At 38.5% G+C, this 12,335-nt stretch overlaps 1 protein-coding gene across 6 annotated transcripts in view; it reads left to right on the forward strand.

Annotated features, from left to right (window-relative positions):
• The window catches only part of FNDC3A (fibronectin type III domain containing 3A), a 114,770-nt gene that overhangs the window by 51,911 nt on the left and 50,524 nt on the right, over nt 1-12,335 (forward strand). For 5 of the 6 annotated variants that reach the window (XM_050333074.1, XM_050333075.1, XM_050333073.1 and 2 more), the window contains one exon: nt 10,963-11,039. In XM_050333074.1, the coding sequence (XP_050189031.1) occupies nt 10,963-11,039 (77 nt within the window). Of the gene's footprint in view, nt 1-6,361; nt 6,384-10,962; nt 11,040-12,335 lie in introns of those variants that run through there. The other variant, XM_050333077.1, reaches the window with a different exon arrangement.

Below are 12,335 nucleotides of genomic sequence, written 5' to 3' on the forward strand. Positions count from 1 at the left end.
GCTTCTTAATAGAGGGATATATTGATGCATACATAATGTATGGTAAGGAACTCTGCTGTATGCATGTGTCTTTTTTCTTTTCTTCTGATTGGGAATAACAGCTTTTGTATGTCTGAGTCTGAGTTGTTTCATCCCTGGCCTCTTGTTTGGCACAGGTACATAGATTCCTAACATAGTTCTTTCTGGCTGCAAGTTAATTTTGGCTGCCGAAGCAGTGGGTATGTTACTAAAACATATTTGGTTACAGAGCAAATTGAATTTGAAGAGAACGCTGCAATTGTATAGGCTTATCTTTGTGTCTGGTCCCTTCTTACTGCTTTTCCAGATAACTTTCTTTCTGGATGTATTATTAACAATGTTGAAAGCTTTTTATCAACACAGGTCTTTGTCATAGATGCACTTAATGCTTGAGCTTACATACTTCCCCTTGTGGTAACTTGTTTGAGATTTGGAGAAAATAATTCCATGTTGAAGGGATCTGTAAATGGCTCATTGTGGAGAATCAAGGCGCTTTTGTCACATAAAACACCAAAAAGGCCAAATTTTAAATTTTGAATACTCTCACGATTTAAAAGATGTGAATACAATTTTAAAATGTCTTTATTAGTTAGGCTGGGATTATTTAATTTATTTTCTTTATCTCACACAGATCCTGAAAAACACTTTCAAATCACTTTCAATAGTAAAATGTGAAGTTTGCAGTGGGAATTGTTTGATAGTATTTAGTGATTTTTATGATAGTAGGAACATTTCACTACAGAAGAGGCTGCAGGTGTTTGTAGTAAGCATGGCGCCTTTCTATGTTTCTAAGTCTGACTAAGAATATCAGTGCTTTTTGATGCATACTCTTGGGGTTAGTTAATTCAGGATCAAATTTCTGCAAAGTTTTTTAGAATGAAAATTCTTTTGTGTGGACTTTAAGTCATTAGCAGAACCAGAAGCCTCAATGTAAATGGTGACGTATTTATCATATCAATTGCAATGTTAAGGATTTTCAAAACCAGTGGTTTTTTTAATCAACTTTTATTTCCATTGTCTTCAGAGCATCCCCTATTGTACCTCCATTCATAGGCTTTTCTTGTTATTAGTGAAAAGACAGAAAAGAGAACAGAGAAAAGATAGAAAAGTATGTCTGGAAAGAACTGTGCAAGGGGTCATGTTCAGGATGTTTGATTCCACCTTAGCTGTAACTTAGATTTAGATGTAGAACTCTCAGATGCAGCCCAGGTCACCCACTGAATCAGGATCTAATCCTAGCAAGCAAACTGAATCCATGGCTTTTCCTGTTTTGACCTTGGAATTCCCTATATACCTGTAATGGTACAAAACATAAAGCTGCAGGGAGAAGTCAGAAGCCAGATATCAGAGACAGAGACAATATAGAGACAGTATATAAAAGTTGCCTTTCTGTCTCTCCGTAAAGAAAGGCTGTTTGTTTACTTGGGCTGTATGAAGTTTTTCATCAAATGCAAACATGATCAGCATTGGGAAGTTGGTTAAGGCACTCACCCACAACCAAAGAGATCTAAGCTCTACAACCACCACAGAATCTGAACTTTTAGCTACCCAATTCCAGCAGAGTCCCTTAGCTGTGAGGCTCTGGGATACTCTAAGTTAGGCTTTTCTCCGTGTTGTCTTTTAAAGATGGGCACCTCAAAAAAAGATTCTAGGGAGAAAATACATGGAAAAGTCAGCTACCTTTTTCTTCAATGTAATGGGAATTACTGTATGATTTTGGTGAAGTCCTGGGTTCTGGTTCCTGTTTTAAAGGCTTGCTCAGTTTTTTCCGTTTAGAAGCTCTTGGGTTAAAGGAGTTAAGCGTGTTCTGTTCCAGTTTCTAGTTGTCCATCTTCAGCAAAGGTGACCTGGTTATTCCATAGTCTGGTGTTCATAGCACTCCCCTAGGCAGAAGCAAGCTGTGGGGTTAGTCTGCTTGAGCATAGCACAGAATTTAGCCTACCTACTGACTGAACAGTAGGAATCCTTTTTCTGACAGCAGGAATCCACTCTGAGAAAACTCAATGTACTCAAGTGAAATTGGACAGAAGAATGACTAGAGCAGGCCTGAACCAGAGATCTGCTTGAGGGCACATGGTTTGTGCTTAATGATTTGTGTCATTCAGTATGTGGTGACTCCCTGATATGTGTGCAGAAGCAGAGAGTTGTCCTCTGGAGGTAGCCAGTGAATCATCCTGGCAAGGCCAGGTGTTTGGTTTAGATGCTGCAAAGTGTAAGGTGTGTGACATCAGATGTCTCTCTTTTGTTATGTGATTCTGTATAATTTGCCTGGAACTTCTTCTGTACTGTTTGTGTCATGACAGAAGGATTTCACGTTGTAAATGTCATCTTTTGAATTGTCAGCTTCAGGGATTGTTTTCTCCACTCGTGATTTGAAACAAAACTGCGTAATAAAGTGTTACTTCAAAATTTATTTCATGGTTTGGAAACCTACATGAACATTTCTTTGTGGAACTGCAGTGTTGCTAAAATTTGGTTGGTGGACTCAAGTGAACCCCTCAAATGTAGGCATAAAAATAATTGTATGCAGTGAGTGTGAAGAGAGGCAGTCCTGTAGGACTGAACTCTTTCCATTGCTTTGTATTGTTACAGATGATCTTTTTATCTGACCAGAACAGCAAACTCACCTACTACAAGGAATTGCATGTAAGAGAGTAAAATTTCAGTGAGGCAGAGTTGTTGAGTGTGAGGGTTTTTAAAAAATCAGCAGTTGTCATTAACTTTTTGCCTTAATACTAAGAACAAGATTTAGCCCTGCTTTTGCACCCTAGAAGTCTAATTGTGCAGTCAATGTCATTCTAGATTTACCTATTTTTCCATCTTTCTGGCTTCTCATGGAGAATACTGGATTATAGGATTTCTGGAAAGCTGAGACAGTTCATGTCCTACTAACTTCTTTTTATGTCTTCTAGTTAGGAATGACTACTCCCAAATTGGTCCCTTTAAAGAAAGATGTGGTTTATATTTATTTTATATACTACAAGGATTTCAACTGCTTATTTATTTTATATACTAGAAGGTTTTCAGCTGCTTATAATAGTAATGATTTTTGTTCTGCTTTGGTTTTATTTTAAATGGACATTGTATTTATTTATATAATTAGCTTGAAGTCTAAACAACTTGAAGGTTTTCAAATGAAAGTACTTGTTATTACTAGACTCCAGGGACTCAGAGTAGTACATCTTTAGAGATGTCTGCCTTGGATAGAATTAAAAATTTGAGTTGGTCACCAAATTTTCTCTTGGCAGCCTTCTCTGATATTAATTTTTTGCTAGGGTTTCTGACACTATACCTATTGTAATAATCCCAGTTTGCTCAAACAAAGTTTTTTTTTTTAAATCCACAGAGTCATCTCTCTTATCCATACTTTAAAAATACCTTACCCTAGAATTTGGTAAAATTGTTTCAGCACTTACATGAATGCTATTGATTTGCTTAATCAATACATTATATTTGTATAAGTAATATTCAATAAGTCGTATTCAAATCATAGTTTGTATGTATATATATATGCATATACGCGTGTGTATGGGTGTATAGTAATTTGGGGAGGAGCAATATTAAGAAATCTGCACAAAGGAAGGGCAGCTGTTCTGAATGCCAGCTCTGCAACAGCAGAATGTGCCAGATAATTTTGCATTCTAGTTTTAAGGCAATGTAGCTAGAAAGGTATGCACAGAAAAAAATAACTCAGTAGTGTAATAAGTTGAATATCAGGATGCTGAAAAGGCCTTTACAAGTAATTATGTTATGCAATTTCATTCTTAGGACAAGCAGGTGGTGGTGGGCGGCAGGGAAGCTGAAGTTAATGCTTGTTCTTTCCAAGATCTGTCTTCTCTGGATCAACACACGCTTTTGTAGAAGCCGCTCTCTACACGCTAAGAACTGCCAGTTGCTGAGACTCACTTGTGCTTTTCACCTCTTAACCACAAGTAGCTGTCAGTAGCAGTGCTAAACTTTTTAACTAACTGGTCTGCCGTTTTATATGGGGATAAAAACCAAAACCACCTGGTTATAAAAACACAAATTCTAGTGGTAACAACTGTTAGATGGTTAAATTATAGTTTATTCCAAATGTTGTGAATCAAATGGAACATGACTAAGCAGTATGCACCAATATTAAGTTATTCTGAAAAAGTTGCACATCAGTACTGCTCAGCATTGATGCTAGGAAATTAAGCTCTCCTTGAAGAAAAAGCTCAGCAAATATGCAATGCAGTTAGGTTAGAATGAGTGCCGATTATTTTTCCTGCTAAGAATAAAAACATTTTCATCAAAGTTTCTCTGTGTTAAGAATGGTATATCTCATTTTACTTCCTTTGAAATGCAGTGTTCACCTGATATTTAAATTGGGAGACTGTGAGGGAAAAACTACCTTTTTGACATAACTCTTCCACATAGTTACTAAATCATTACCCTAAACTGGCAAACTTAAGAGAGCATTTTAACAGTCTAGGCTGCACAGTACAAAGTGTGTGTTGCATTTCTACATTAACATCTTTGAATTATCAGTACTTCTTTTTTTTAACAAAGTAGCATAGAGTTGGTCACTGTGCCACACAATTGCTTCAGAAAGTATGTATAAAAACTCTTATTGTTGGAGTGTCTCAAAAAACTACAATCATCCTTCTGCAAGCTCCCAAGTGTAACTGTGTGTTGTGAAGTTTGCACCGTTCAAAGGCATGGAGTTGCAATCTTTTTTTAATTACAAAATTGCACCGTGTTGACTGTTTAGAAACAGGTGAAATAAAAGTACATTTAACATTTGAACACAGAAACCATTGTCACCTTTTTCCTTTGAAAAGTACATGAGGCCATTATAAAAGAAAACTGATAGCTGTATTCATGATAAAATGCTATAGGAACCTGTCATCTCTGCACTTTGCCTATAAGAAGGCATATCACATCCTTTTTTTTTCTTTCTCTCCTGAATGTGTACGTGTGGTTTCATGGGAAAGATCAGGATCTCATTAGGATGTAATCTTTAGAAATACTGTGGCTTCATAGCTTTCTGTTCTTTTGTCCATTATTCCAAAGTCTGTGTGGATGAAACTGATGCTTTTCCCCCCTGCTTTTGAAAGCAACTATGATAATGTTTTATCTTCAATGTTTCCTTGTGTTTGCCAGCCTGCTGCCTACAGATAGATTTTTTTAAATATTACTTTTTTAGCCAATTAATATATTTAAGTTGATGTTGCTGCTTTGTCAGCTGCTATTCCCCAGCCTTGATGGCAAAAGTAGACAGATGGATGGGGGAAGGGAAGGGATTGTTTTGTCAAGATGAATTTAGAGCATAAGGAATATGTTAAATTGACAGCACTACAAGCCGAAGTCTTCTGATTGCCTATATCCTTGCAGCATTCACAGTTCCTTCTTGTGCCTCTTCCCCAGCTCAGGCCTAACAGTAAGTTCTGTGCTTGCTTCTCTTTTTTGTTATTGCTTGCTTTTATTATGTTGTACCTAGTATGTGTAAAGCTCCTGATGTTAATCTAAAGTACTAACCTGGAAGTATTTTCCAGGCACAGTTTACAAGACCATTGGTGGTGGTTGTTGTTACTGATTTTCGTAATTAGTTGTAGCTGTTGGAAGTCCAAAATAAAACTTTGAAGTCTTAGCCCTTAAGTGAAAGACAGTGTGGTGCAACTGTTTGTGGCATCTGGGACTATTGATTTACTGCAGCTCATCAGTGTTGGAGGGGTGTGCTGCTACGTCAGCTGCGCGCTCTATTGTTTCAGCTGCTCTGGCCTTTGTGTCTGATCCTGTCAGTGCTTGCGTCAGTGATGCATATCATCGCCTGTGTGATGTCAAAGTGTGGGTGTTCGGTTATAGAGCCATAGTTAACCTAATGTGCTGCAGTAAATCCTGAATGCTATTTCCTCCTGGGGATAGCAGTGATTCATCACTGTTCACATTAGACTAATGCTAAGTATAGCAGTGTTCATGAGCTGCAGTATCCACATAGATTAGTATCAAAGTCATTGCAGCTTTCCAAACACCGCTCCGGAAAGTGTTTGTTTGCAACCAGATCTGTTTTTGCACTCCCTTTCTTAGGTGTAAACTGATTAACAGGTCAGCTCAAGGAAAATCCTCTGGAAGGACTAGGCCGAAGTAATTCTTTAGCACTTAATTATACCAATTAACGTAAAAGCTTTCAGCTAAATGACTCGGATCACAGCAGGCAATGACAGTTGGTAGATTACAGTAAAAACTGGGCCCGGGATGGCAAAGGGTGCCGCTGCCCCTCGAAGGGCGGGGCGCGGAGCGGCCGCGGGGCGGAGCGGGCACAGCCGCGCACCTGAGGGAGCCGCCCCGCCCCGCCTGCCGCGGCGCGCCGGGAGCAGCGCCCGCCCGGCCCGAAATGAGCGGTAAGGATCCCGAGGCCGCGGTGAAACACGAGAGCTGCGGGCGGGCGGCCGGCCCGCCCCCGCGGTGGTGCGGCAGTGGCGGATGGGGGAGAGCTGCGGTGGCTGGAGAAAAGCCCTGAGCGGCAGGAGCCGGAGCGCTGCCAGGCCCCCGTGCCGGTGACGCGCTCCCGGGCCCCGGAGGGGGTGGCTGCGGCCCCGGGGCCGCGGTGGCCCCGAGCCGTGAGGGGGAGCAGGGTGCCCGTGCGCCGGGAGGCCGCAGGAGCCCGGGTGTTGTAGCGCGGGGCCGGGCGGGGAGTACCCCGGAAGAGCATTCCCGGCCCCGGCGCTGGGAATCCGGTGTGTGCACCTTAGCTGAGCGCTTTTGTGAGGCACTTAAAATGGAGCGATGCTTAATGGTTGAAATAAAAAAGAAATGGTGTATCTGCTAGGCGAACGGTGGCGGTGTCCTCGGGTTTTCAGGTGTTGCTATGTTTAGATCAGCTTGTCACGATCCCGGCGATGATGCAGCGCTGGTAATTTTGCCGCACGGTTATGGTGGCTGTAATGAGCGTAATAGGGGGGTTACAGTCTGCTCAAATAGACACGTTGGGGAACTTCACCTGCTATTGATATGGGAAGGAGATATTCCTCCCGCTGTTGCGATTTTTAGGACAATAATAAACTGAGAGTGTGGTGAAACATCTGTCTCCTGGGTTGAGGTAAATCAACCTTCACCGAGTTTGATGAGACATTTTTCAATAATAAAGTAACACAGTTATGTGTTTGTTTTTTCTCCCACAATACTTCTTTTCCACTTAGAGACCTCCACTTGCTGCATTTAAGTCGTCAACATTCATACTGCAGTGATTTGGATGAAGTCAATTCCATTTATGCCCAATATAGAAAATTAGATGTTTGCTGAACATTAATTCCTCATGTTGTTATCTGGTGGTACTAGATAGTAATTCTCATGTGGTAAAACACACTGGTTTTGTTATGGAGCAGCCTAGCCAATACCTAAAAACGTGACAATTACTCTTGCAGTTTATTTCCCTGAAGGAGAGCCAAGATTTTCACATTAGTGAAGGAGAAAAAATCCAACACGTTTTTATAGCATGTTACCATTTTATCTATAGATAAAATTTTGCAGGTTTTAATATTATTTCTGCCAATAAATCAGTAATTTTACTGTAAAACTCAATGCTCATTAAAAATACATGTGAAGTCTGCCAACTTTTTGTCCCATGCTTTCTGTTTTCCTCGATGTTCCTCTGCAATCTAACTTGATTTCACAGCCACTTGGAAGTCTAATCAGGAGTAAATTAGAGTTCTTGAATATTCAAAATATATTTTCATTACTTCTGGTACTTCAAAGTACTAAAGATGACATGCAATTTTTGAAGCTAATAATTTGACTCTGTTCCAACACTGCAATATTTTTTCAGGTTCGTACATTGGCTTTATGTCTTTATTTTTCTGACTGCTAGGTAATGGGTATACTGAAAATGGCTTTGTTGATCAACCTTTGTACTGGATTGGAGATAACTGCTTTTTTTATGTTTGTTAGAAAGATTAAAGTGCTAAGTAAGTAACCTTTAAAAAGGTTGTTAAACAATATTCTTTATATGCTTAAAGCAAAACAAAAAAGACAAACACAGACACTTGCTAGTTCACAAAGAAACTGGCTGTTCATGTTAGAGTTCCTTCATCCCCCAAGGACATTGTATTCTGTAAAAATTTCAAGTAACTGTGCTCTTAGTTCTCAATTTACTTGAAACTTACATAGTTCAAAATAGTGAACTTAATAGAAGTGTCAGTGTTTTGTATTCATTAAGAAGAAAGTGCAAATAAGCAATGCAAGATACAAGTCATGTAAAATCCATCTTCTTACGTAAGAATTGAAACCATTATTTGCTTGAATGGCAACTTAAAATAAATATGCTTCCATTATTGTTGACCTTTTTGCATTTATTGTAAGGTAGTGCTGCAAAGCGCTGTTTTACTGCTTTTCACTTCACTTTTGTTTCTTTTTAGCACTTCATAATCAGGAGAAACTTTTGCTGAAACATGTTTGAGTTTCAGATGAGAAAAAACACCAGAGGAATGTTCAGATCCCAATTTATAGCTTACAGTAGTCCTTATATTCTTTGTTGTTACACAGTTCACTTAATCATTCAATTAAGACCTTCTTAAAAAGTTTCTTCACCCCCCTCTCCCTGTTCTGTGTTAATATGTGGCTGATAACAAAGCTGTGATTCTTTTCAGGCAGTATGTTTGAAAACTTCTTTATCTTATCCCAAAGAAGTCCCTATAGCATGTGTAACAAAGTTGGATTGCATGCTGCTTTTCTAAGGAGTGCTTTTCATTCCTTCTCCCTGCTCTTGGCAGTCAGACATAGGTGCCTTTATTTTTCTGTCAAGCCCATACTTACCAGAATGAGGTATGCTAGTCTTATATACTGTACTTTGCATTTACTTAGAATGTTCCATTTGCAGATCCTGACAGAGTTTAGAAAACATTAAGGTGGAGCTGTGAATGCCCTTTAAGGAGTATTACTGAAACTGCACTAAGATGGACTGGTGCTTTTGATAGCTTCACAATTTGGAAATTGCATTCTAGAGTGTCTGAATCCCAACCTCATGCTCTTGTCACAAAACCTGTTCAAATTATATTGTGTTTCAGTTTTTCTTTAATAATTAAACTTCAGTGACTGTTCTCTTCTGTGTTTTAAACACAATAATGTAAGGACACCCCTCTTGAGGCCTGTGCCAATGTGCTTACTCTGACAGAGACCAGTATCAAATACTAAAGGGGACAGCATAATGACAGGACAGGCACACAGAAAAAACTTTCTTGTTTCTAGCTTCCTGAAACAAAAGTAATACTTGTATTTTTTACAGCCCTTAATGGAATTGCTCTCCCAATCTGAACCTAATCTTTAGTTTCTACAGTGTTCTTAAAGCAATTTAACTTATACAATTTAGCTACACATTTCATGAGAAATCCCTTTATCTGTTTTAAAACTTACCTGGTGAATTGATTTACTATATCTGGTTCTTGTAAGTGAGAAATTATAAATTATCTATCTTTCCATTTTTAGGCAGTTTATGGGTGAGGGTTCTTGATAGGTCTTTTACTGTTTCTCTGCTGCCAGCCCTTTGAACCCTTTTCAGAAGGAAAAATCCTGGTCTCTTTAATCTTTCCTGGTAAACAGGTAGAAAGCCAGTGTAAATTTTCTTTTTTGTGTGTGTCCTTTTCTAGTTCTGTGTGTTCTTTCTGAACGGTGGAAACAAACATATTGCTCAAGGTATTGAAAGTACAGTGTGAATTTATACCACAGCATAATGATGTTTTCTGCTCATTCTCTGTTCTGTTAGTAATGAATGTTAATGTTCTCTTTCTTTCTGCGAATGCCACTAAACAACATGTGGCTGGTATTTCTTTTAAAATATATGTAGTAGCTGCATTGTATGTTTATTTATGTCTAATTTGTGGCTTATTGCTGTAAATATATACTTACGATTTTGTCCAGGTACATCACTTTGCGGTTATCAACACTATTTATTCTGGTTTTTTATCATCTGGTCGTTGAGTACTATGAGATCTTTTGCAGCTCTCTAACATAACAACAGTTTGTCACCTCACTGTTCATTTTCTTTTCCAGAAGTTTTCTTTAATACAGTGAACAGGTTCTTTGGGTGCCTGTGGGACTTTTTTTGGTCACCCAAGCCACTTTGAAAGCTGATCATTTACTTCTCTTAGTTTCCTTTTCTCAAATCAGTTATTCATGAAAAGATAATTTCCCTTCTTAACCAGAGGCAGCGTTACTTCTTTAAAAGTCTTTGAGAGACATTGTCAAAAGCTTTTTGTAAACCCAAGTATGTGACAGCATCCCTGTGTTCTTTGAAGCTATCTGATTTTCCAGGCAATACTTTATCTACAAATGCCACCTTAACACATTCCCATTGAGTATATTCATCTAAGTGCCTCCAAACTCCATTCTTTATGGTTTGCAGGGTACAAGGATCATCATGGTATCGGGCCTTTACCTGTTAGTAGGAGTAGACTTCCCAGTGGGTAATACACTGGCTTTTTCCCTGGGACCTTAAGTTAATATCCAGTTTGCTACTTCCCACTGCTGTGCTACTGACACTACTTTAGGTGATAAGACCATAGTAACAGAACAGCAATTTTGTAAGTACTTTCCCTAACTCTTAACTGAATAGTATCTGCTTTCAACACTTTGCTTCAAGTATCTTTTTGGTTTGTTTCTGTTTTGAAGTCTATTCTGTTGTCTTTTCATCTTGGGGCACTTCTTTTGACTTGTCATCTGTTAAGATTTGACATGAGCTCTTCTGTGAGCTTATTGACAGAGAAGAGAGAAATATCTGCCAGGGTTTTTTTTAATCTTGTTTCTATTCAACTGATTTTTAGATTTCAAAGAGTGCCCTTTGCTGTAATTCTGTCAGTACAGTTCATTGCCTTTGTTTATCCATGTTATCTGTATATTTTTCACTGAGCCTTTGCTGTTCAGTATGTTCTTTCAGCTTTCTCAAATTATTAAATGGTGCTGTACTGAATGTTTCTGTAACCCACTTAGGTCCTGCTCAGGTTCCAATGATGTCCCCAAATGGTTCAGTGCCTCCAATTTATGTGCCTCCTGGATATGCCCCACAGGTATGTCACTTCACTTGATTCTTATTTTATTTCTTTGCATGCAAATTATGGGAGTAGAAACATAATAGCTAATTCAGGAAAATAATTTGTCAGATTTCAGAATCACTGTGATCAAGCAAGTAAACAAGGGGAGATATCCCATGGTATCTCGGAGATGGGAGACTTCTTGTGCTGTGTATGTGCTTGTTTGGTTATATATTAACTACGTACATGACAATAACAAGCACAGTTCTTTTTTGAGTTCAGACTCCTAATGTACTAGATGCCCTCAGAATATAAAATACAAACATTGCCCAAATAGCTCCTTGTGTAGGACCTGTACTGATTCCTGTGTTAGGGGATATTTTCTCTTGGCAACAATATAATTTCTATATATATACATAGTTCATGTCTGGGAAGTTCCCTGCAGATGAGGAGTAAAACAGGTCAGTTGAAAAAGTATAGCAAACAACATGGAAAAATGTCAGCTGTCCATTGGGAAAAAGTTATCATATAATAGGTGCTTCTACCACTTACCTTAAAATGGGGCTCTCAATTTTCACTACTGTGTGATTCCTAATTTAGATGCCTGAAAATTAAATTGAGCTAGATAACCTAGACATCCTTTAAAGCAGATTAAAAGGATGATTCCTCTTGGCTATTTTTGACACATGTATTATAATGAGATGTGTGGCCTCCTAGATGGTGTCTCTTTCCCTCAACTGAGAACAAGTTTAGGGGTTAGTAGGTCAGACCTGGAAGTTAAGACAGATGAATGCCACTCCCCATGATGTAAGTCTCTCTGAATGCATGCTTGGCATGCATGCTTGACATCCATCCCATGGTGAACACCAAGAAGAGACTACAACTTCTAAAATGCAACCAAAAAGTCCACAGTGTCTAGCAGATGTTGGACTAATTATCTGAACAGCATTACAAAAAATTGTCCTCTGGCAAAAGAAAAGTCCATTAGGGTAGGCAGGCTAGTACTCTGTGATTTTATCTTTCATCTATTGAAAGCTGGCTGATAAGTTGATTCTCTGTGTACTTCAGAGTTGAGTTCCCAAACAGGCAGAAGAAAAGTTAATTATAAATAATTACAAAAATCCATTTATCTTTAGGTCATAATAAAAAGTCTTGATTCCTATTAAAATTAACTTTTAAAGAACTGAAAGAAGTTTTGAGATAAGTGAAATTCTGAATTTTACCATATTTCTGGAATATTTAACTTCAGTTGATGAAGTACTTCATGTTTAAGAAGTTGTGTAACCTGTGCCAATCTGAATAATGTTTTAAAATTAATTTATCCTTCCTTTG

Source organism: Myiozetetes cayanensis, unplaced genomic scaffold (genome assembly GCF_022539395.1).
Source record: "Myiozetetes cayanensis isolate MyiCay16 unplaced genomic scaffold, myiCay2020 scf5-8, whole genome shotgun sequence".
Classification (NCBI taxonomy): Eukaryota; Metazoa; Chordata; class Aves; order Passeriformes; family Tyrannidae; genus Myiozetetes; species Myiozetetes cayanensis.